General features: G+C 47.6%; 2 protein-coding genes across 4 annotated transcripts; one reads left to right on the plus strand and one right to left on the minus strand.

Moving 5' to 3' along the window:
- Window positions 1-217: 217 nt before the first annotated feature.
- On the minus strand, window positions 218-8,405 carry LOC104585488 (mediator of RNA polymerase II transcription subunit 15a). Of its 3 annotated transcripts, none has more exons than XM_014895528.2 (11): window positions 8,246-8,405; window positions 5,354-5,465; window positions 4,453-5,089; window positions 4,279-4,331; window positions 4,087-4,164; window positions 3,709-3,995; window positions 2,820-3,336; window positions 2,437-2,724; window positions 976-1,167; window positions 788-876; window positions 218-684 (listed from the first exon to the last, which is right to left on the minus strand). In XM_014895528.2, exons 1-11 carry the CDS (start codon window positions 8,332-8,334, stop codon window positions 480-482), a joined length of 2,547 nt encoding a protein of 848 aa, XP_014751014.1. In that variant the 5' UTR covers window positions 8,335-8,405; the 3' UTR covers window positions 218-479. The 3 variants fall into 3 exon arrangements, with proteins under 3 accessions (XP_014751014.1, XP_014751013.1, XP_014751015.1); XM_014895527.2 differs by having other exon boundaries at window positions 976-1,179; XM_014895529.2 differs by lacking the exon at window positions 8,246-8,405 and adding an exon at window positions 6,070-6,279 and having other exon boundaries at window positions 976-1,179.
- An 8,946-nt stretch (window positions 8,406-17,351) lies between these two features.
- On the plus strand, window positions 17,352-18,907 carry LOC100846169 (putative F-box/LRR-repeat protein 23). Its single transcript, XM_003580914.3, has 2 exons — window positions 17,352-17,760; window positions 18,141-18,907. Exons 1-2 carry the CDS (start codon window positions 17,360-17,362, stop codon window positions 18,679-18,681), a joined length of 942 nt encoding a protein of 313 aa, XP_003580962.3. The 5' UTR covers window positions 17,352-17,359; the 3' UTR covers window positions 18,682-18,907.
- The last annotated feature ends 6,497 nt before the right edge of the window (window positions 18,908-25,404 follow it).

Below are 25,404 nucleotides of genomic sequence, written 5' to 3' on the forward strand. Positions count from 1 at the left end.
TATGTCATAGATGTAGCAAGATGGCAGGCACGGCCATGGGAACCTGCGATAGTTTGCATATTGACATCATATCTGGTCTTCTCCATATGAACGTACATATGGGCAATGCACATTTTGTTGATTGTGACATCTCCCAAAATATAACGCTACCCTCCAAAATCTTAGAGAGCGCTTGATAAGATTATTATGCCATCCATCCCCTTAGCAAGCCAATACCTTCTAATCATTTCACTAGCAGTTCTTTATTCCAGATTACCTTAACTGGTGATACATTTTACATCCATCACTAGAAATACAGTTTACACCAACAGAGTCAACATTAACAGATATGTAGAGTTCCGCCACTGCCTAAACTTGTTACTCCTACATAAGTATCTGTTTGAGGAGTATGCACTGACCAGCTTACTGTCTCTTTCATCCCTTCTGTTGTACAACAAACAAGCCACACAACACACAGCATCCTATATATTCTCCATTTCTCATGCGGTGGCATACCTCTCCCACCGGCCAAGCATCGAGCTGATCGTCCCTCCGCCATGCTGCTCCGCGAACTCCACCACGGCCTTCCTCACGCAGGCATCCCACGCCCTGGCTGTCTCCTTGATAGACCGAGGCTCCGGGAGTTCTCTGAGAGCGTGCCGGAATGCCACGTGCACCAAGGCCGAGATGTCACTGAACTTCTTCCTGCAGGTGGTTTTCACATATAGAGCCATATCTTTTATGAAGCAGGGGCAGGTTTGAGACATGCAGATGATCAGTACATAGAGCTGGAACTAACTCGACTCACCTTAGCTGCTCATCTCCTTCATCGATAAGCACCGGGGAGCTACTCGGATAATCGGCAGGGACAAACAGGTTCGAGGGCATGACAAGAGACTGCATATATTGGTCAGAAAATCAGTACATGTACATTGTGGTACTGATGCAAAGTGGCATAACATGCAGAAAGTGTAAGAGCTTTGAGAGCCAAACTACCATTTCAGATGTTGCAAGGAGAGCCTTCAGGGTTGGGTCAAGCGACGCAGCACTGTATGAGAGTTTGATTATTGTCCCGCCGTCGCAAGAGGTGATCCTGTCTGTTCCACAGTCACCAGTGATGCTGATCACTGTATCGATCATTACGTTGTTAATAGATTTTATCTCTTCCAACAGAGCATCATTTGGATTCTGCGAGGAGAACTGCAAGGATGTTAGGCTCTCATATCTTTACTCATATATAAAAGACTCAATCGGTGGCGGACATGGTGGTGGTCCGTCATGTCTTCGGACTGCATCATATAACATTCTCTTTAAATATAGTGTACCTTTTGGTCAATAACAACACACGAGTGAGTTCTTTCAATTTTCTATTGTGCATTGTACTTCAGGAAAAAGCTTTTAATGAATGTCTGCTTTCGTTCATCAGTTTTTGGTGCTTCGGGAAAGTATAGATCCATAATTGATCAAAAACCTGTTTTCAAGCTTCTAAAGTGAATGGTATCAATTTGACGAATGCCTGGAAGTTCTTGAAACAATCATCATCATATATTTCCTTTTCGATAACTCTGAAAGACCTATTAATTGCTTGCAAAACTGTTTTCTGACAAGTTGAAGTGACACTGCCTGTCGCAAACCATTATTTATAGAACTACATCATAGCAAACTGAGCATACAAATATGACTGCTTGTATTTAATACCGGGTTTAGCTGCAGTGTAGGAAGCTTACATTGGGCAACAACTTAACATCAATGGTTGCAAACAAACACTTGTTGATCCCTATTAACAGATTACATGAGCTAATTGATAGCGAAACATTATCAGGTTTATTGGTTGCAAACAAACACTTGTTGATCCCTATTAACAGGTTACATGAGCTAATTGATAGCAAAACATTATCAGGTTTTTTCATTCAAACAAATGATCAAGGTTGTTGCACCGTTGTGAGGTCGAAGTGTCGCTAGAGGCAGAACGGAGCCTGATGTGCCATCATGCGGGATTGTAGGCAATGTTGGCCAGTGAAGCCTATGCTTAGTGCGGGCAGACACATTTTGTCATTTCTATATGTTCCCTTTATATTATCCATATTGAGATGATGCTCTTAATGCAGCATTATATGTTGCTAGAGGAGATGGAGTGGAGTGGGACAACTATGCACCAGCGACGGAGCTAGACGCAGCAAGGATGGGCGGAGAGGGGGTAAGGGAGAAACTAAGACATCGCCCTGTCTGCTTTTGGAGAGGTAATGTAGGAGACACATGGCACCCAGAAAACGAAACAGAGAGCCGTGTTATATAAATCAAGGAAAATGGAAGGGTGTAGGATGGTCTCGAAAGAGGATGAAGGCATATAACGGTGAAATATCAAATCCCCCAAAGGAAAAATAATTACGTCCCAACAGAAAGGAAACATATGACATTGGATTGGCAACTTCATAGAGTAAAGTTCAATCAGGTTACCTGTGTTTTGTGCCTCTTCATGCTTCGTTCGCTGCTGGATCCACAGCCGGAGGCATCACACTCAAATGGCATAGCACTTCCGAATGGTAGTGATTCAGAATGTAATTCTGTATGATCAAAAACACGCTTCATTTTATCCACAGCATTAAATCCACCGTGCTGCTGCTGTGAGACTTTGCAATCCAAAATTGTGCCAATGTTCCCAGGTGGTACAGTGTCATCCATGGTGAGGACAGACCAGAATAAATTAGCTGATTTCTGTAGCGCTGCCGGTGATGAAGACCGTATCTGACATTAGATAAGAGATAGACAACGGAAGTCAGTATAAGAGATTGCAAGAAAATGATCTATGCGGACCGAACTGAGAAATCTGGTGGACTTACTGCGTCAATTAGGCGGTTGAAGGGCCTATTGCCTACTGGTGTTTCAGCTCCACCGCGCACCTGATCCTCTCCTGTACCACGTACTGTCTCCGTCTGAAGTGGTGAAGCAGAAGTTGTTGCTTTAGGAGTGGCCTGGTTAGAACCATTTGCATTTGGGTCTTGTGCTGGTCTTGCTGCATTGTCGTGCGACAAGAAGGAAAGTATGCTGTCACAGTCCATTGGTATGGACACCACCGGAGCACAGGGCAAAGCAGCTGGTGCTACAACCGGCTCTGCGACGGGTGATGTCAATATGGGCTTCACCAAAGCACAGGGTGAAGCAGAAGGTGCAACCGCTGACTTGGCAACTGGTGATGGTGTCAAGCACTCAAGCTTATTTGTAGGCAAAGACTGCAATGTTCCTGATGCACTGATTGAACAAGGACTTGCTACTCCTAGCAAGCGGTTGCTATTTTCTTGTTGATGAGCTGGTGGAGTTCCAGCCAGAATTATTCGCCTCGACTGAGACATGCTTCCACTAGAAACAAAAAACACATTGGGTAAATGGTATTGCAAAAAGTTCCTTTGATATCTTCTGAAAATAAGGAATAACTGTGAACATAGTTGTTATCCACATTAGTAACTATAAAATGTGAAACAAATATGAAAAGTTACTTTAGAAGATACCAACAGTCCAATGCTCTGTTGCCTAGTACTTAATGTTATTCAGGGTGACAAGTTAAGTTAAAACAAGTTTAGGGTCATAGTTTGGGCTATTCAATATTTCTTAGTGTCCAGTTTTGGCATTTAAAAAGAAAGGGACTGTACTGCATCAAACAGAATAATTATTTTTAATATCTCCTTTATAAAAAAAAATTCCTGGTTTTTTCAAGCTGTAGTTTTTACAAACCTTTTACCGCCAGTGGTTGGGGCTGCATTGCCGACTTGAGACTGCTGACCACAATTTTGCAACTGATATCCTGTACTCATCTTTGCATTATGAGTTTTTTTACTTTCGATGACACCCAGCAACTGACGTATTAGCTTCTCAATCATGGGGAACTCCGACTTCAAACCCTCGTGCAAATTACTTTTCTGCAACTGTAAGAAATTCAGCACCTTTCTGGCTCCTTTCTTGGCATTCACTGAATATACATATCTTTTAGCTGTGTCCTTGGGTAATGATGATAATTGTTCCTGTATGAAGATAGAGTAAAGGGTGTTAGTGACAGATAGCGCTGCGAACATCTACGTGCGAAGATTCATCCCCACGAAAAGGACAGATGACCTCTGTTAGTTTTGGAACAAGAATTCCTCGCTCCAGTTCCATAAACTTTGAGAAATAAGCCTCATTCCAAGACTTGATCTGCAACGGAATTTTTTGGCAGCGCTAAGATTAGGCGGAACTGTTAAGATTTAATAACAAAATATGGATAAGCATAAATAGTTAATACCAACATATAAAATAGAGGGTTCTCACCTGCCTAAACATTTTCTCTATTAGGTCAACTTCTCTGGCACTTCTCATTGATGCTGAAATAACAAATATTTGTAAGTTCTGGAAAAACGAAACAAGGCAAAGGAAAATCACCAAGCAAGTTTTATGACATTCAAAACTATTGTTAAATAAAGCAGCTGTAAGAAACAGAGGTACCTGGAGTTTGAGGATTCCCCCGAAGCAAATTGCTTTGGTGAGCACCGGTAATGTGTTGCAGACCCGGAGTCATATGCTCGGGTTTACATGACTGCAACGGCGACTGCTGGGTACCAATTCCACTGGCATTTCTCCGGCCTATGCTATTTTGCTGAGAATATGGCTGAATACCTGGCATTGCCACACATGTTGGGCTGCAACCTGCAAAGTTTGTAGCCTGCAGTTGCCTGAATGAGTCTTGGTTCTGGCTCTGATTGGCTACTGATTGCATTGGTTGTGGACCAGGTTGGATACCAGGTTCCATTGGAGCATTCCCCGTAGGTTCAAAGTTTAGAAATTGATCCAGAAATGTCATCATGTCAGTCTGCTCTTGCATAACCTCAGACTGCATGTTTGGAGTGTAAGGACGAAGGTTTGGCATTAGACCTGAAGTTCGAGGTGCCATCTGAGAAGATGGCCCTCTTGGACTAGCGCTCCTCCCCGCCTGTGGCATTGAAGAACTGCCACCATGTAAAGCCTTAACTTGAAATGCAATATCCGATTGCAGTTGACTACAGTGCATTTGTCGCTCTTGCTCTGCTCGCAGTCTTTTTTCCGTACTGATCAACTTGTTAGATATAAACCTCAAGTATTGTTCCTGAACAAGCCCAAAACTAAATTAAATACTGATCGACGACATGAGATGGAATCAATCAAGTCCGAACCAAATAAACAGAATAGCATTTTTTTGCTGCTGCACAACAATTTCCAATTAACTAGCAGAACACATATAATTTTTTCTAGAATACAGAACACATATAATTGGATACATAGCATGAAAATAGTAGAACCCACTGATCTGAAACATAACAGGAAAAGGCTACTCGACTGGTGCAAGGAAGCAAGCAGCAGATAAACGCACCTTACTGTTGGCCACATTGAATGCGGACTCCTCAAATTCGGCAACAATGCTTTGGATCTCAGGGGAATGAGGGTGATACCTACCCTGAAAAATTTGGACCAATTTGCCAGTTCTGGATACAGATGGAAAGAAATGGGGTTAAGACAAATCAATGGAAGAGCTCGTATTATAACAGCAATCTGGGCTCAATATATGTATTTGCTATGCAGAGGCACGATTAACCAAAAGTACAAACATAACACATGGATGTGACCAGCACACAAAACATATATATCAATGTGATCGCGGTACCAATTACACAACAGTTTCCAATTTCGGATAAACAAATTAGCCCCGTAAAGCATATCAAGAAATAATTTGAAAAATGAGACACGTCATCAGATTAAGCAAGAACAACAGCTATCAACTAAACAACATTATTCCGTAAAAAAACTAAACAACATTACCAAAAATATTAGTACTCTGTAGTAAATATTAGTAAGTACTAGCCTGTTGCGTTGATGAGATCAAAACCAAACTGAGAAGTAGTAGACTGCAGAACAGTACTGCTTACGATTTTATACGAACCCTTGCCCTCAGCCGTGCCTTATGGCGGCCGTACATTCTCCTAGCCTCCTAGGGATTCCAACCACATCTAGCTAGTAATTTCAGGGTTAGGAGAAGAAGACAAGGGGAGAAAAAAAACAAATAGCAGGGGTCATGGCTGCGGCGCTCACCACCCGCACCCTCACTGCCACCGGAGAGACGCTACAGCGCGTGGCAGAGCCCCCTGGAGGTCCGCGGGGGTGGCGGCAAGGTTCAAGCGGAGCTACGTCGGCGAGGCCATCAGTCCATGGCGCCGAGGTCGGCGCCGCCAGCGAGGTCCACACGGCAGATCGACGGTGATGCCTGCGGCGGCGGGGGCCGCGGCGGCGGCCGAGGTCTGCAACGGGGCGACGATGGGTTTGAAGAGGCGGTGACACGAGGAGTTGGCACGTGTTAATCACGATTCACGCGAGTTGGCACGTGTGTTAATTCAGACTCGTTTGCCCGGCCGACGAATATCTTTGCTCCGATCCTAAATTTTTATTGTGGTTTTGAACCAGACTTGCAATAAGAATATAGGGTCGGGTGGAGTAGATTAGATGGAGAAAAATTAAAGTTGCATGGTTGATACAATTCCTATTGAGTTCTATCAGAGCTGCCGGGCATAATTAAGGACTTCCATGAGAATGGTTAGTTTCATAAAGATGATTTTGATTTGAGCAGGATCAATTGTGGTGTCATAACATTGTTACCGAAGGGGGATAATGCTGATGTTATTCAGAAATACATAGTCACTTGTTGGACGATATGGGAAATTAGAAACCGGACATGTTTCGGAAAAAAAGAGCAAATTCAATTTCTTGTTGAGATACTATGTACTTCTTTCGATCCTAAATTTTTGACGTGTACTAAAACAAAAACAAGAATTTAAGATCGGAGAGAGTATGTTCTTTCTTGAGATATTAGGCTAGACTACTATAAATAGAAGGTGTCAAAAGAATGTGTTAGCAGGTGCATAGGGTTTGCAAAGGGCATGCTGATGGAAGGAACAAGAAAAGGAAGGAAAATTCAACAAAATTCTGGTGGTGGGTTGAAAAGAAGACAATGAAAGGGGGTGTCAAAAAGGCAGAGACTGGTTTGCAGGGTCTAAACTCGTTTGATAGCCATTCCGCAACCTTGGGAGTCGCCTGTAGGCACTTGCTTTATTTGTTCATGCGAACTTCTAGCTGTTAGGGCCTGTATGTACTTTTTAGAAACGGAAGTATGTGAAAACTTTATTGGCGGGGGTGGGGTGGGGTGGGGGGGAGGGGAGTAAACCGCTATAAATGAACTTGTGCACACCGCACCACCTATGAGCCAACATCGAACGTGCATCGGTATAGTGCAAAATAGAGAGAGGAAGACCACCATACGCGCATAAGATATATGTGTTTCCACCGACCATGCGCGCTGGCGCCGTGCAGCGCCTTGCCACCCCAAGTCGGTGGAGATGGATTTTGGTGTTGGATATGGGCACAAATCTTAATGTGTGGAGAGAGAAAGGGGGCGTAGTGTGCTGGGTTTAATCCTCTCCTTTTCTTTTTGTTAGTCACGATCAAATATTTCTTTTTAATCACGCGTATAGGTGGCAATCAGGCCGGGCCGTTTTCCAAAAGCCCATGGGCACGGAGGCCCAGCCTGCCCGCGGCTAAACAGGCCGTGCCGCCCCGCGACCCGGCATGGGCTGTGCCTGGGCCTCGAGGGCCGGCATGGTCCGGCCATTTAGTACCTTTTTATTTTTTACATTTCTCTTTGAATTTTCCTCACGGGTCGCTGGGCTAAATGAGCCCAAACTAGCCCGAGTGGGTTGTTGGGCCTGCCTTCCGCCGTAGCTGGCCAGCACTGCACGATCTGTTTATACGCAGGCCTGGGGTCCGGGCGCGGCTAAGCCTGGTTAGCAGCGGAACAGGCCGTGCCGGCACCGCTGCTGGCCAGTGTATCATGCTCTCTCGTCGTCGTAGGGCATGGATAATGTATCATGCTGCCCCAGTGCCCCTGCCTGCGCGTCTGAATCGCATCGCAACGGCGCCAGCAGCAAGCAAGGATAGAGTACAAACAATTAATCGACCTAGAATAGGAACCAAAACCCACAGAAGCGTAGCCTAGAACCCTCTCCCCTTCCCATCGGCCATGCCAAAGTCCTAAGCCCCAAACTAATCCATTCGATCCAACAAAAAGACCCAAGCAAGAATACTACAGTACTACTCCGTAGATCCGAACTGAACCGAAAATCCCGAAGCAAATCCGGTGAGGCGAAATCGGTGGAGGCATACATGCAGCAGGCTTAGGCGCGAAAATACAGGGAAGGAGCGCACGAGTTCTGCTTACATCGTTTGGAGCATGCGGTGGCGGAAGTCGGGCGCCTCTTCCATCCGCCAGTGCCGGGCGTCTCCGCCGCTGTCGCCGGCGGCGGCCATCGGAATCCCCTGCGCCGCGGCGGATTGGTGGCGTGAGGGGGAAGGGAGCGCGTGGGGGGGTTTTGCGTCTGTGTCTGTGAGCGGACGACGGGACGCGGGTTTACCTTGCAAGGCTTCCGACCGGTGCGACGCGATCCGGTATTTATAGTCGGGGGCTGGGGCTGGGGCTGCGCTAGCTCGCGGAGCACCGCGCACGGCCGAATCTACCCTGCCGTCTACTCTACTTTTATCTGATTGCATTTTTATTGCTAAAAAAACACTTTTTATTGCCTTTTCTATTGCCACTTTAGAGAGAGGAAAAACTAGAGTTAACGATTGCGAAACTACAAGTTGGGAAAAATTGAGAAATATGAAAATGCCGACAAAAACTAACAAAAATAAATGAGCCATTATTTGCGTGCAACGGACGCGCCGCCCAGCCACGGGTTTGACTGCAGAGCGGGGCGGTGCCGGTCCTCCGCCTTCGCGTCATGCGAAGAATCATTTTATTAGTCACTAACACATTATAGTGTTGGGGCTGCGCCAGTTGGCTGAGCACCGCATAGGGCTTGCCTTGTTGTCCGCTCTTTCGTTTTCCTTTTTTTTTCTAATCCCTTCGGCCAGAATTACTTGTGGAAATAGTACAAGAGTATTTTATTGCTATTCTCTTTTCCCGCTTTAGAGAGAAAAACTAAAGTTAACCATTGCGAAACTGCAAGCATGAGAAATTGAGAAAAATGAAAATGCCAACAAAAACTAGCAAAAAATAATGGGCCATTATTTGCGTGTAACGGACGCGCTGCGCCCCCGAGTTTGATTGAGCGGGCGGTGCCGGTCGCTCCGCCTTCGCGTCATGCGAGGAATCATTTTCTTAGTTATTAACACGTTATATTGTTGGGGCTGCGCCAGTTGGCTGAGCACCGCACCCTGCTGACCGCTCTTTCGTTTTCCTTATTTTTTCCTACTCCCTTCGGACAGAACTACTTGCCGAAATATTACAAGAATATTTTATTGCTATTCTCATTTCCCACTTTAGAGAGAAAAACTAAAGTTAACCATTGCGAAACTGCAAGCATGAGAAATTGAGAAAAATGAAAATGCCAACAAAAACTAGCAAAAAATAGTGGGCCATTATTTGCGTGTAACGGACGCGCCGCGCAGCCCCGAGTTTGATTGAGCGGGGCGGTGCCGGTCGCTCCGCCTTCGCGTCATGCGAGGAATCATTTTATTAGTTATGAACACGTTATATTGTTGGGGCTGCGCCAGTTGGCTGAGCACCGCACCCTGCTGTCCGCTCTTTCGTTTTCCTTATTTTTTCCTACTCCCTCCGGACAAAACTACTTGCCGAAATATTACAAGAATATTTTATTGCTATTCTCATTTCCCGCTTTAGAGAGAAAAACTAAAGTTAACCATTGCGAAACTGCAAGCAGGAGAAAATTGAGAAAAATAAAAATGCCGACAAAAACTAGCAAAAAATAATGGACCATTATTTGCGTGTAACAGACGTGTCGCGCAGCCCCGAGTTTGATTCAGCGGGGCGGTGCCGGTCGCTCCGCCTTCGCGTCATGCGAGGAATCATTTTATTAGTTATGAACACGTTATATTGTTGGGGCTGCGCCAGTTGGCTGAGCACCACACCCTGCTGTCCGCTCTTTCGTTTTCCTTATTTTTTCCTACTCCCTCTGGACAGAACTACTTGCCGAAATATTACAAGAATGTTTTATTGCTATTCTCATTTCCCGCTTTAGAGAGAAAAACTAAAGTTAACCATTGCAAAACTGCAAGCAGGAGAAAATTGAGAAAAATAAAAATGCCGACAAAAACTAGCAAAAAATAATTGGCCATTATTTGTCTGTAACAGACGTGTCGCGCAGCCCCGAGTTTGATTGAGCGGGGCGGTGCCGGTCGCTCCGCCTTCGCGTCATGCAAGGAATCATTTTATTAGTTATTGACAAGTTATACTGTTGGGGCTGCGCAAGTTGGCTAAGCACCGCATAGGGCTTGCCCTGCTATCCATTCTTTCGTTTTCCTTTTTTTCCTACTCCCTCCGGCCAGAATTATTTGTCAAAATGTTACAAGAGTATTTTATTGCTATTCTCTTTACCCGCTTTAAAGAGAAAAACTAAAGTTAACCATTGCGAAAATGCAAGCAGGAGAAAACTGAGAAAAATAAAAATGTAGACAAAAACTAGCAAAAATAATAATGGGCCATTACTTAACGGACGCGCCGCGCAGCCCCGAGTTTGATTGAGCGGGGCGGTGCCGGTCGCTCCACCTTCGCGTCATGCGAGGAATCATTTTATTAGTTATTAACACGTTATATTGTTGGGGCTGCGCAAGTTGGCTAAGCACCGCATAGGGCTTGCCCTGCTGTCCACTCTTTTGTTCTCTTTTTTTCCTACTCCTTCCTACCGAAATTACTTGTCGAAATATTACAAGAGTATTTTATTGCTATTCTCTTTACCTGCTTTAGAGAGAAAAACTAAAGTTAACCATTGCGAAACTGCAAGGAGGAGAAAATTGAGAAAAATAAAAATGCCAACAAAAACTAGCAAAAAATAATGGGCCATTATTTGCGTGTGACGGACGCGCCACGCAGCCCCTAGTTTGATTGAGAGGGGCGGTGCCGGTTGCTCCGCCTTCGCGTCATGTGAGGAATCATTTTATTAGTTATTAACACGTTGTATTGTTGGGGCTGCACAAGCTCGCTAAGCACCGCATAGGGCTTGCCATGCTGTCCACTCTTTCGTTCTCCTTTTTTTTTTTTGCTATGTGTTTTTGTTATCGTAGATAATAAAATATAAATTTTAAAATTGCGAAAACTAAAGTGAAGAAACTAAAAAGAACTAAAAAATTTAAGAAATTATTTTATTAATTATCAACACGACTTATAGTTAGGGCTGCACCAGTGGCTAAGCAGCGCATAAAGCTTACCTTGTTATCAATTCTTTTCTTTTCATTGTTGCTATTTTAGAAAAGAAAAACTAAAAGTTTAAAATTGCGAGAATTGAAAGTGGGAAAAAATCGAGAGAAAAATGGAACCAGGGAGAAAAATAGTAGAAGATAAATAAATGGGTTGTTTGCATGTGATCACGGGCCGCACAACCACAAGTTTGACCAGGGTGGTGCTCCGCCAACATGCCTTTTCGTTATAGTTGGCCGTGTTCACTTGTCTTTTATTAATTATCAACACGTTTTATAGCTCGCGCTGCGCTAGTTGGGTGAGCACCGCATAGAGCTTCCCCAGCGACCAACCTTTTCTTTCTTTTAATATTTCATTGTTATTTTAGATAAAGAAACTAAAAGTTTAAAATAGCAAAAAACTGAAAGTGGAAGAAACTGAGAAAACTAAATCTGAGAGAAATATGACAAAATGAAGTGGAGATAAAAAAAAGTAACAAAAAGTCAAATGGACCATTTACGTGTGGGTCTCTTACATGTGACCCACACGCCGTGCAGCCACGAGTTTGTCCACTAGCGGCACATCTTTTCAATATAGGTGGCTAAATTTCTTTTATTAATTGTCAACATGTTTTATACTTGGGCATTCATACTTATTAAATTTCAGAATTCAGAAGTTATAAGTGTATGTTTCAAAAAAGTTTATTCCATAAGTTTTGAAGCGTTCTAAATAAATTCAAAACCTTTTTCCCACTAAAACCATGATCGAAATATCAAGGGTACTAACAAATTCAAGTCAAGTTCCATAATAGATCCGGTAATGCAAACAAATTAATAAAGTCAGGAGCCCTGCGCGCACATATTGTGAAACACGCATGTTTGTGCTACCATGTAGACCTGGAAACAATGCTACTCCCTCGGAACCATAATATTAATACTAGCTTCTGACGCAACATTTTGCTTCTGTCACCTTAAAATCAAAACTGACCGATTATCATCACGCATATTGAAAGTAACTAGCTAAGTGCCCGTGCGTTGCAACAGACATACAAATAATCTATCACTTCATAACAATGACAAAAGAGAAAGAATTGACGTCTAATTACTGTTTATCATATAAAGAGGCATTACTCTTGTGACGGTGCGGGCAGACAACAAAAATACAATCAGACACAAAAGCAATGCACAATCCTCACATTCCAACTCTGAAATTTTACTCCTGGGCCTCAAATCTGACAAGTTCTTGATTCAGTTGGCTGTCAAAAAAAAAAGTTCTTGATTCAGCCGAACTATCTTTAAGAGCGTAAATGATAAGTTCTTGATTCAGCTGGCTGTCAAAAAGAAGTTTTGTAGTGGGAAATACAAACATAAAAAGTTGATATCCCCAAATTTTTTGGCAGGAGATCCGGATGACATCTCTACTACTCAAGATGGAGCACCTAAAAAGTCAATTAAATTTCAAGAAAAATAACAGGCTGTAACCTGATGATCTCCAAACTCTGCACTCAATTGCCTCACTGTAGAATCTGCCAATCATTAGATTAAAGAATAGTTCTTCAAAAAATCTCAACCTAAAAAGCAAGAGTCCAACTGAAAATAAGTAAAAATATGACACTAACTTCTAGTGGGAGTTCTTTGCGGATTTCTTGGAAATATAATGCCAATGCTAAACAAAAGTGAAGCTGCAAGCTCACATAGTGCATGTTTGGTACAGCTCCACTTCACAGCTTCACCAGTGAAGCAGGTGAAGTTGTCCCAAACACCCTAAACTTCATGTGTCAGGTGAAGTGGAGCAGTACACTCGTATAGTTCATTTTACTGGAGTCAAGAAATAGATGCTTTTCCTGCTCCACTTCACCAAAGTAGGGATTAATTACCCACCAATGCCATTATGAAGACCGAACCGTTATCTCCCGAGACCCTCCCCGATTCCTCATCTCCCTGCTCGGCTCCTCCCCATACGAGTTGTACTTCTCCCATGGCGGGATTGGCGGCGCATCTCCGGCCCTAGCAGAGCCCGCCACCCCTGCTCCTTTGTGGCGCTGCTGTCGACGCGTGTAGGTCTGCCGCCCCTGCTCCTCCGTGGCGCCGCCGCCGCCGCGTGGAGGGCCACCGCTCCTGCTCCTCCGTGGCGCTGCCGCCGTCGCCGCGTGTAGGTCCGCCGCCCCTGCTCCTCCGTGGCGCCGCCGCCACCGCGTGGAGGTCCGCCGCTCCTGCTCCTCCGTGGCACCGCCGCCGCCGCATGGAGGGCTGCTTCGTGGTCCGGCGGCCGCCCTTTGCTGAAGCCAAAATGCTAGTTCCCCTACTCTTCCATCCCTCTGTGTTTGTCCGTCGCGGCCTGAGCAAGTTCTTTGTTGATTTCTCCATCCCGCGAATTGCTAGGTTCTGCAATTGGCAATTGCTAGGTTCTGTGATCCTACATGAAAGTGCATCCACACCAATTGTGCAATTGCTAAGTTCTGTGATGTTTGTGCCAAGATATTTTAGAGGTGGAGTGGAGCTGATTTTTGTGCAAAACACATTTATCAGGTGAAGTGGAGCTGAGATGGAGTGGAGTTTAAAGGTGGAGTGAAGTTTAGGTGGAGTGGAGCCCTCCCAGACAGGCCCATAGAATCGAACTGACAACGACTGAACGACATCGGTGGTTTGAAATAATTGGCTAGGCTCTTAAATAAAATAAATTATTGTTCAGAAACACATACCGATAGCAAACCTTGCCTAAAAAAAAGTTACCAACAGCAAACCTGCAATGCACTGAAAATTATTGGGATTAAATGTCGGCTTCTCTTGTCCACCTGCTTCCAACTTTTCCAGTACCTGTACATGTCAAGCTATTGAATATCCAAAACAAAGGTCTGCTTCGGCGTCTGCGTCTAGGGAGGGAGAGGGCTGCGTCCGCGGCAGAGGACGGAGGCAGCGGCGTCCGCCACAGGGGAGGGAGAGGCAGCGGCTCCCAAGCTGCGATGGACGGCAGCGGCAACGGCGGCACATGGCCTCGCCTGTGGTGACAGAGGGGAGAGCGAGATGCGAGGCAGTGGAGGATGCATCCTCGTCAGCGGCATCCATGGGGTAGGCGGCGTTCTCCTCGACGAAGCACGCGGCGGCGAGGGAGGAGGGTGACGGCGGCGTCCCGGGCTGCGACGTACGGCGGATCGGGAGTTGGTTGCGGCAGCGGATCGGGAGGTTTGGAGTCGGGAGTTGGCGGAGGAGAGGGGAGGCGACCACGTGAGGTGCGAGGAGGAGGGAGAGGAGACGACCAACGGGTGTGGAGGCGGCCGCGGAACAAACAAGGACGGTTTTCCTTTCGTGCGTGCGTCCGGGGTTTTTTCGCGAGGGAGTTGGACACACGGACGACGGTGATACATACCGCAAATTAGCGTGCGGGGGCGAGAGGGAGAGGACGTACGAGGGACGACCGACGTACGCGGACTGTAAATTAAAGAATAGTAATAGATAATAGATAACAGATACTCATTTTGTGAAAACTTCTTTGGTTATCCCTATTAAAGCGAATTTTTTCACATTTTACCCAATTTTAGGTTGGCCCATATGTCATCTACACGTGATATTCAAAAATAGCTGTACGTCCTGGGCCGCTACTCGATTAATTGCTTTGCTTCTTACCTTAGAGGCCTTCTCATTACTGCTTGCCTTCTATTCCTCGAGCGATCAGAAACTGCTTCTTTTGTTCCTTGTGCTCCGTTTGGTAAGTAACTGTTCCTACTGGGATCTTGCATCGAATTCCAAATGTGTAAGACTGCCTAGTACTCTGTTTTTTCGACTATCACCGCACATTTGCTATCTCTCGAGATTAACTAGGGGCGTAGCTTCCGATCCATCAAACGCAAGGCATTATTTACAGCAGGACACGTTCACTTGGAATTTCTTATTTTTCAGAATGTTTTTAATACTTGGACATTCGTATTGTTCAAATTTTTGAGGAATCCAGAAATTTCAGGAGTTTATATTATATGTTTCGAAAAAATTATTCTTTATGTTCTTGCAACGTTCTAGATAAATGTCAAAACCGTTTTTGAGCCATCTCGTGATCGGACCGAACGGAGCTTTTCAAGCATTGATCGAGGTAAGAATACCCTCAGAATTTTAAACCTTTACCTTAGCGTTGAGTCCGAGTCAAACGGAGCGAGCTCCTCGAAATCGTTCTAGGCTCAAAGGAGCTAGCCCTCTCCCCTTGAGTTTCTTTAAGTGATAGTAAACGGTAGGGGTTTATATATGATAGAGGTCCATGTCGACAAAGACCATAGCTACCCTTGGTGAGACCGTGAGAGAGAAAGTGAGGGCAAAAAGGAAATCTTAGTTTGTGCTTGGATGAGGAAAATTGTTAACAAAGACAGTGGCCAATCATTTGTCTTATCCTCTCGGACCTTTGGCTTTAATTTCTAGCTTCTAGACACTTTTCCTCCTTTCTTCCTCTCTTTTAGTTCCTTTCGCCTTTTTGGGCATGACTAGAAGGCTTGACTTTTTTTGATAGGTGTCTTGTAGACTTTTCATAACCGGAGTTGAACATCGTTGACTTGATAATTGTCACGTAAGACCCACTACATATAAGGGATACTAATAAATACTTACGTGACGAACGCAAGACATGATGTTCGATGCAGAGGCGAGAAGCCCGTCGAAGCATGACACGGTGTGGTGTATACGATGCGGCGCCGGGACATATTCTCACGGGGTTTGGGTCATTTCGCCCCAATATATTCGGGGAGGAAGTACATGGACTCCCTTCCACAACATTTACCTCATGGGTGGAGACCGAACCCCGGCAGACCGTGAAGTGGCCCTAGGTGTGAAAAGCTTTTCTTTGGTAAATTTTGAATTTGGCCTGGGACTTTCATCTTCAAAATATTCGTTTCAGCCCAACAGGCAACCAGGAACTACCTCTCGAGAGACAGTTCCTTCCTGGTCTCCCAGGCGACAGGAGCATGTCGCGGTGAAGGCTCTGGTCCACTCTCACTCCGTTTGCCGCTCTGGCGGCAGGAGAGGGGGGGACCTTCTTCCTCTGTCTTGGTCTGTAGAGTTTGGGTCTGGTTTTGCCTGTTGTGGTGCGTTGTTGGGGTGGTGGGAGCGGCGCCCAGGCGAATAAATTTGCCTCATCTCTACTCCTACACCGACGATGACCTTCAGGGGCGGCGCCTCGGAGTTGATGGCAACGTGTGCTTGTTGGCCATTTAGATCAACAGCTTGGTCTTCTTGCCGTTCTTCAGATCGTGTGAGATCCATTTCTCGGTGTGTCGCCGACGTTCGTCGTTATGCACGGCGGCGTTGGGGCCCGAGGCAAGATGGTTGCTCTGGAGCGAGGATGTTGGTCCAGAATTGGTGGATCGGTCGTTATTCCCCGACTTCGTCGATGGGATGCGGTGGATCTAGGTTCAAGGAAGCACTGGGATGTCCCCTGGTCGACGTGCCACAGTGGCATGTGCCTCGTTGTTTGCAGCGGGCCTGTTCATCGACGCACTAAGCCTCGTTGGCGATGATGCTTTTTTTGGATCTGTCAATGGTGGAGGTTCGGCGTCTCTTCCAGTGTTCGTCTAGACGACGTTGTAGTTTGGCGGTGGCCGCTGGTTTTGGTGAGTACAGGAACCCCAAGTGATGTTCTGTATTTTTCTATCCATTGGGTTTTTCTGCAAATTTTCTAGGCCAACTGTTCTTCTTCTAGTTTGTCTTTTCGTTTCCACGTTTGTTTGTTCATGTAATGTGATTTTCTATTAATAAAATATGTGGTTGCTCAAAAAAATAAATCTTTTCAGAGCGGACTATGAATATCTGGCCCTGGTCTTGATTAGATTAGATCCTGACTGAGCTGACGTGGCCATGGAACCACAGCATTCAGCTGTCACATTTGGGACAAGCTAACTGTCTAATATGCCGGCCGATTTTTTGAGATACAGCTGACTGCCAGGCTGAGTCGTCATTGCTGCCATTGTGTGCACACCTCGATCACAACGCCGCAGCTTTGCTAGCAACAACGAATAAACCAAAAGATGAGCTCAAGAACGTAACTCCGACGCTGAAGCCGACCTCTACTCGAGTAATTAATTCCATCGTTTCCGGCCATTCTAGCTGCAGTTATATAAACAACTTACGCGCTCTCTTACCTCCGGCCTGCAGCCAGTACTACGCCATGGCAGCTACACCCTCGTCCTCGTCGCCCGGATCTCGCCTCCTCCAAGGACCGCCGCCGCCGGAGCCAGAGAAGACGAAGAAGCAGAAGACAGAGAAGGAGGAGGATGTAAGAGACTGGGCGGAGCTGCCGCGGGACGCGCTGCTGCTGGTGCTGGAGAAGCTCAGCCAGGTGGACGTCTTCCGGGGGCCCGAGCTGGTGTGCGGGCCATGGCGTCGCGCCGCGCTGGACGAGCCCACGCTGTGGCGCCACATCGACCTGCGCCATTGCCACGTCGACGCCTCCTCCCGCTGGTGCCTCCGCCCGATGGCCCACGCCGCCGTCCGCCGGAGCCGAGGCTGCGAGGCGCTCCGGGGCGAGGGTGCCGTCGACGAATGGGTCATATCTCTCCTGGAAAACTCGTGAGTGTTTCACTCGCGCAATGACTCCACTTCTTCTTGTACAACGTCGTCAAAATACTCTGTTCCGTTCACCGTATATACTCTCTTTAGGTTCATGGTCTAACATGCTTAGCATTTTTTTTCGAAAAAGAAGGAAACCCCCGTAGCCTTTGCATCCATTGATGCACACAACCATCGTATTATTAACTTGCTTAGCATAAATTACTCTAGAAAGTTTTGTCTAATGGACCCACCATATATATTTAGATAACTCCATGTGAGATCCAAGAGCTTTTACCTTGGGCCCATGTAGACGAACGTTTAGAAAAAAAAACTCCGATCCCGCTTTTAGCTTTTATCCTTGCCAGGCTAAAAAATTATGTACATGGACTAATCCGCAGGCCGCACTCGCTGAAGAGCCTCCGGATGATCTCCTGCGAAAGGATCACCGACAGGCTCAGCAATAGCATACCATGGTTCTATAAGCTCGAGGAGCTAGAGATCTCAAACTGTGATCCTGGCGCGTTCTCATCGACATGCATAGTGGTTGGGAACTCCTGCCCGAACATGAAGCGCTTTCGTCTGAGCAGCCCGCGCTTCTACAAGCGTAGACGACGCAGGATAGATTGTGAAGTCGAGGGGATCACCAGGATGCGCGGTTTGCGTTCGTTGCAGCTTTTCGCTCAAACCATTAGCACAGATGGTCTGTCGTCCATCCTTAACAGCTGCGTGCAACTCGAGTCTCTCGACATCCGCCATTGTTTCAATATCGAGATGGAGGAAGAGATGGTGGCAAGGTGTTCGAGGTTTCGAAGTCTAAAGCTCCCCTATGACTCGACCCACGACTACGATCTTGAGTTTTCCGCCCCAGATATGAGATTGGAGAGTCCACGGGCAATGACCTACGAGGACTACCACGGCGCCTGGGGGTCTTCATATTAACCGGGAGAAAGACCAGAAGCTTTTAAGACGCTACTCTCCCTCCGTTCCTTTTTAAGATGTTTTAGCTTTGTCATGGTCATGGGTCAAACTTGTTAAAATCTGACTAAGTTTATAGATGTATCAGTCTTGTGCGAACGTTTTGTGAGTGTGTACTGCTGGGCTGTAATAGGTGTTTCTTAGAAAATAAAAGATCTGTAACGTTGCTTGCAGGTAGCAAATTAACCAACGTTCCACAAAACTAGGCTTGTACATGATCCAAGCATCCATACAAAAATGTCTCGTTCAACATAGAATTCACATGATAGTCGCTCTACAAGACCACCGTACTTCATTTCATAGGCTCTTCTTATGCGGTACCCTTCTTATTCATGAGATGTTGTCATCTTATTCATTCATGAGTGATCATGCATGCAAGAAAGAGGTCTCACACGTGAATTTCATTTAAGCAAGATCTCTGCAAACTGCAAACGCAAATGCAGCAATTCCATGTCAATGTCCAAAGCGACCACTTTTATTGCTGCCAGACTAAAAATTTGTACATTTACTAATTTGCAGGGCAGCGCTCTCGTTGAAGAGCCTCCGGATGATCTCCTGTGAAAAGATCACCGATAGGCTTAGTGGAAGCATACCACATTTCCCTTTGCTCGAGGGAGGTAGAGATCTCAAACTGCGGTCCCGGCAAGTTCTCGTCGACGTGCATTGTCGTCGGAAACTCTTGCCCATACCTAACGCGCTTTCGCCTTAGCAGCCCACGTTTCTATAGATGGAATCCCATGATAGACTGTGAAGTCGAGGGGATCACCAGGATGCGCGGTTTGCATTCGTTGCAGCTTTTCGCTCAAAAAGCACGGATGGTTTGGCGTCCATCCTCGACAGTTGCGTCCAGCTGGAGTCTCTCAACATCCGCCATTGTTTCAACGTGCAGATGGAGGACGAGATGGTTGCAAGGTGTTCTAGGCTTGAATCTCTAAAGCTCCCTGTTGTTGTTAGCCAAGGGCTTGGACCGAACGGATCTTTCCGAGACACCTTTTGGTGAGAGGTTCGTCGGGGCCGCTCATACTTGGACCGAACGCGATTTTCCAAGTATATAGGTTAGAATATCCTCGGAACTCTAACCCAACCCCTTCTCCTTCGAACCCGAGCCAACCAAGACTAGTTCGGAACCTCGAAACTAGAGTCCCCTAGAAGTCTTTTTCAAGGCTGATCGACTTTCAGTCGAGAGCGGCTCGCGAGAGCGAACCTTAGAGGGAGCACTCTAGCCCTCTCCCCTTAAGTTTATTCAAGTGAGAGTGAATGGTACATACCCCCATGGGGGTATTTATAGCCTAGGGGTCCATGACAAAAGACCATGGCTACCCTCGAGGGAGAGAGAAAAGTGGGGCAAAATCGTAAAAGTAGCTCATTTGGTTCATAACTTTTGTGTGCACCATGTGATAAAAGTGGGGCTTGGTCCATGGTCCACCATGGACTAAGGGCCCCTCCTCACACCTTTCTTACCCCCTACTCTAGCTCATTTAACCATTTGACCATGGCATGAAAGGTTTGACTTGTTGACTTGTCTCCCTTCGCCATGTAAGATTGACTGCGCCACCTGGGCGTCTTGACTCGTGCTTGTGAAATGTTGACTTGGTCGCTGCCACGTAGGATTTACGACCCGGCCCATATAAGGGTTTTATTTTACTACAACAGTAGCCTCCTTGAGCTGGAGGCATTGAGAATGCCTTCGGGTCAACCTTCGATGCAAGACTCCCGAGATCTTCCATTCGCGAGAGAAAATGATACCTCGGTGGCTTTCCTGCAAAAAACAGGATCCTTGGTGGAATTGCGGGGAAATTCCATGCCCACGTCGAATTTCTTTGCTAGAAATCGAGCATCGGCGGGTATTTTAGCAAAAACCGGGACCTTAGGGGCCTCTCTGCGAGAAATATGGTGTCCTGGAGGACTTTTTTTTGCAAAAATCAGGGACCCTACGGGCCTCCCCGAAATTTTCGGGTCTTACTGGTAATTTTTCCGAGATTCTGGGCTTCTTTGCAAATTTTCTTGAATCCCGCTGGCCCATGCCAGGCCAGCCTTGTCGGGCTAGGCCGCCTCAAGGAGGCTTCTTCTCAGGTTTTTTTAGGCCGGCCTTTCTAGGCTGTTACTGGGCCGAGGCCCAGCCGGGGCCCGATACGGTTCAGTTCAAGTGATCCGATCTGACGGCTGGGGGCGTCTCTTAGCCCTAGATCGGACGGCTCTAGGATCGTCTTCAAGCTTGGTACGGCCAGAAAAAGGGGCGGTCCAACCGGCCTTCTTTTCTCCTTTGTCCCTTCGCCGGCGTCATGGCTGCTGACGAGGGGAGCTGCTGCTCCAGTCGGGGCCGCGTGGGAGGGCTCCCTTTTCCCTCCTCCGCTTCCTTTTTGGAAAGAGGGCTTGTCTATTAGCTATTTTCGTCGGCCTTGGACTGGGGAGAGGACGACGATGTGTCGCCGGAGGATTGGCTTGGGCTCGGACGCCTAGGAGCTTGCTGGCCTATAAAATGGAGCCCTTGGGCACTGAGAAGCTTCACACCATACTCGTTTGGTTTGCCCGGTGTCGAAGACGCGCTCGGCGGCACCCGGCACTCCTTCGAGGGCTTGGTGTAGTAGGGAGCTCCGCAGGGGCGCTAGCCATTCCACAACGACGACGGAGGTTGTGCTGGTTGTTGGGGGACCGCCGCGGAAGCTCTCCATCGTCGAGCCTTTGTGGGGGCGCGGAGCACGTTTGAGGCCGCTCGGGGCAAGGTGCCGATCGTGCCTCCAAGTACTTCAGGGTGACTTTCGTCGTCGGCCGCACCCTTCCTGCTCGTGCGAGGGTGAGTGGAGCTTCGTGGCATATGCTTTGGTGCCCTTCGGTCGTCGGTGAGGCTTGCAGACGTTTCGTCGAGCACCTTGGGAGCACTCCGGGTAATCATGGCATGGCGCGCGTCTTGGCATGGCTTGGCACGGTCATGGCGTTGGCGTGGCCAGGCGGGGGCGCAGCGCACGCACGCACAGGCGCGGCACGGCGCGGGAGCGGCGCGTGCTCGGGACGGCGTGGCGCGGGCGGGGCGCACGCACGGGCACGGCGTGCCGCGAGCGTGGCCAGGGTGTGGCCTGGCCGGAGCATGGTGCGCGCGCGGGCGCCATTCGGGCACCGCGAGGGCACGTAGGCACCGGAGCGGGAGCGGCTCGGCAGGAGCGCGACCCGCGCACGGGCGCAGCGTAGGCGCAGCGAGGGCACGGCTTAGGCGGGCGCGTAGGCACCGGCGTGGGAGCGTCTTCGCGTCGAATACCATGTGCGCAGAGGAGGCGGCCTTCTTCCCTTTCTTCCTGCGTTGGGCTGGCCGGATGCTTGCGGGGCCTGCGGGATGGCCCAACGGGCCCGGGCTTCACTTCCTCCTCCTTCGTCCTTTCCATACTTCGCTAATTTTTGGCGGGTTTTTTTGCAGGCGAGATGGCGGGACCCGATGTCGAGCGTCCGGCGGGTGAGCCGCCGAGGGTGCCTTCTGTGGCGCAGCTTGCGGCGAACCGACCGTCGCGGAAGAAGAAGGTCTCCTTCTGCCTTCGCGGTGGTCCTCCCTTGGTTCCGACGGTGGCGGTTGGGCGCACGACCACTGTGAGACTCCGGGACCAAATTTATGCAATTTAGCCCCAAATGTTAACTCACGCATAAATTAAGCCCCAGTGCCTCTCTACGATGAACAGTTCACAACATACACGCAATGTGTTCACCGTAGGTTGGAACAAAAATGATATCATAACATCACTGTAAGACACAAGATTAAGCCAAGCTCATACAAGGAGCGAAATACCAAGTTATTACAACTCACGGACACATGTCCACAATCATCATTACACCAGCGGAAGCAAATTAGGCCCGAGTACGGGCAAGTTTACAATTATTGCCTAACAGGCTGAAACTGAAAGGAGAGCCCGCCACAAGTTCACAAAACCCTGCTCCGGAATCTGCTGGCTAAACGTTGAAGCTGTCGTCGTCGAACTCCACGAAGTAACCACTCACCTGCTCCTCTGGGAACTCTGGAGAAAACAACGTTGCAAAGCAACTGAGTACAAAGTACTCGCAAGACTTGCGGGAGATCTAAACTAGATATGCAACAAGTCTCAAAAGATGGATAAATATGGTGGGGTTATGCAGCAGCAATATATATCTAGAGAGACACACTATTGACATCGTCTAATTAGAGGATAAGAAGCGTCTACTAAGTGAGGTGATCTTCTATCAACTAACACCAACCAAACACAACCTCTTATCACCCCCTCAACCCCTTGTGAGGAAATGATCCAAAGGCACTCCCACTTAAGCAGTTTTAAGCATATCCAAGATTAAGGCTAATTACTACTCAAGATTATGAGATTAAGTTGGTTAAGTTCTCTATGATCAAGTAATGACCAACCAAGTCGTCCATAACCGCGGACACGGCTTTCCGAAAGATTTATCCCTGCAGGGTGCACCAATTTACGTACACGTTCGTCCAACCCTTATTGCCACTCGAGTAGGAACACACAAAGGCATGTGTCGGCAGGATTGAGCGACACGACGTTTCCAAGCCCCACAACTAATCCAGGGGACCACCCAACCGAGTCTATCCGAAACGAGAGCCCGGCCGAAGCGTCGTACGGAATCAAGAGTTGCGAGGACAGCTGGTAGCGGTTCAGAGCCCGCAGGTTATCCACTCCAGACTAGTGCCGCAAGCCCTATATGAATGCAAAGTACCAACAAGTCTCCAACACAACACCAGTGTATATGCGATATGCCAAATGGAACGCCCGAACTATGTGGCCCCTGGAAGAGCTATGAAACGAGTACTAGGCCAAGGGGGAAGCCATATCTTCACCCACGAGCGGTTAGCGCGAGGTTTCTTGCATCGGCAAAAATGAGAACTCAGTCCTTAGGTTGGCGCAAATGGAACAAATCACCAATGCGTTAGCACGGCCTCCCATCGTTGCCTTGTTGCAAGTAATAACATGTCACAATTTAATAATTGCAATTAAATACAGAAAGTAGCATGTGGATGTAGCAATTGTATAACCCCAAGTAAGGACACTAGACTAGCAAGCTAAGCAAGACTTCTAATGACCAGCTAGGGCAATAAAACAAACATGTGACATGATAATAGGACAAGTAACAAGACAACAGGCATTTGACTAGAGCTAACTAAAGCTATGCAATCCTAGAGGCATCGTGACAATAACTGAGAACATAACTTAGTACAAGAATGAGAGAGAGGCATTGGGTATAAGCAACATGGACAAGGAATGGCTGCTTGCCTAGATCCTCGGTCGCTGGGCACCGAGAGAGGGGGTCTGAGAAAGTGTGGGAACCCGGTTCGTCGACGGAGTGGGATGTAGACGCTAACGATAAGATCCAAACACAGAAGGTAGGTAGGAATAAGCAATCATAGGGTGCAATGCGCAAACAAAGATGCATGGCATGTGATAGGATGATGCATTCAATTTAAACAAGAGTCCTAGGCATTTAGTGAAATAGATTATCCATTAGCTAGTAAGATGGATGATAACAGTGGCTACACTTTGCCCAAATGTAATAAACAGTGACATGATCATAAAGTTCAAGTTCCAAGGATTAATTCACATTTTTACAGAAGGTTCAAAAGCATTACCAATTTTAAACTAGGAGCTACACAAGTTCTTATGTTGGAATTTCAAATCTGGTACAGATTTGAAATGTGAAACCTCAAAGTGGAAATATAACTGCACAGTTAAATTCCTTGCATTTTTCTGATTCCAAAACATATATGGTTTGCCCAATTTGGATTTAGCATGCATTTACTAGGATTTAAACAAGATAACACAATTTTCTACAATTAAACAAAAACCCAAAAAGAAAACAACACGGATCCGGCGCATGGACTCGGTCCACCAGGTGCATCGGTGCACCAGGCAACTGACGGCCCACCTGTCAGTGGCCTTTTGGTTTTTATTCCGCACCAGCGAGGGATTGAACCCGCGATGCGCGGATCTGGGCGAACGGACAGAGCAAGCGGCCAGTCGGGCTGCGAAACGGATCTTAACAGATATAGGGCGCACAGCCTCTTAACCCGACGCAAACCGGCAACTAGTGGGCGTGCGCGGCGGCCACGGCAAGGCTCGTCGGCAGCGACCCTATGATTGCTTAACAGATATAGGGCGCACAGCCTCTTAACCCGACGCAAACCGGCAACTAGTGGGCGTGCGCGGCGGCCACGGCAAGGCTCGGCCTTTCTTCGGAGAAAGCCACAAAGGGCAAGGTGGCTCGATGGCCACCACACAAACCCCTCTGGCACGCGCTCACGGCACGGAGCCGAAGCTCGCCGGCGGCGTCCAGGGCATGGCCTCGTTGTCCTAGCGCTACAGAGGGTCCTAGAGGGAGCGGAAGGGTGTGACAGATGCACAACGACGAGGCGGAGCTCACCGAGCAAGCAGTCGCCGTTGATGAGGAAGGAGCTCGCCGGAATTGAAGAAGTTCCGTCGGCGGCCGGAGTTGAAGAAGGGGAGCTAGCGTCGTCGTAGGCGATCTCCGGTCAATTCCTCCCTCGTAGACGAAGAAGACGAGCTCGCGGTTCTTTTGACGCGGTTGGCTGGGCTTGAGGACGACGGAGGTGGCGACTCAACGCGGCGGCACCCACGGCTCGGAAAGAAGGCGACGGCGGCGCGCACAAAGGGAGGGAGGAGAGCCCACCTAGGGTTTCTCCTTGAGCTATGGTTG

The sequence above is a fragment of the Brachypodium distachyon genome, chromosome 5 (genome assembly GCF_000005505.3).
Source record: "Brachypodium distachyon strain Bd21 chromosome 5, Brachypodium_distachyon_v3.0, whole genome shotgun sequence".
Classification (NCBI taxonomy): Eukaryota; Viridiplantae; Streptophyta; class Magnoliopsida; order Poales; family Poaceae; genus Brachypodium; species Brachypodium distachyon.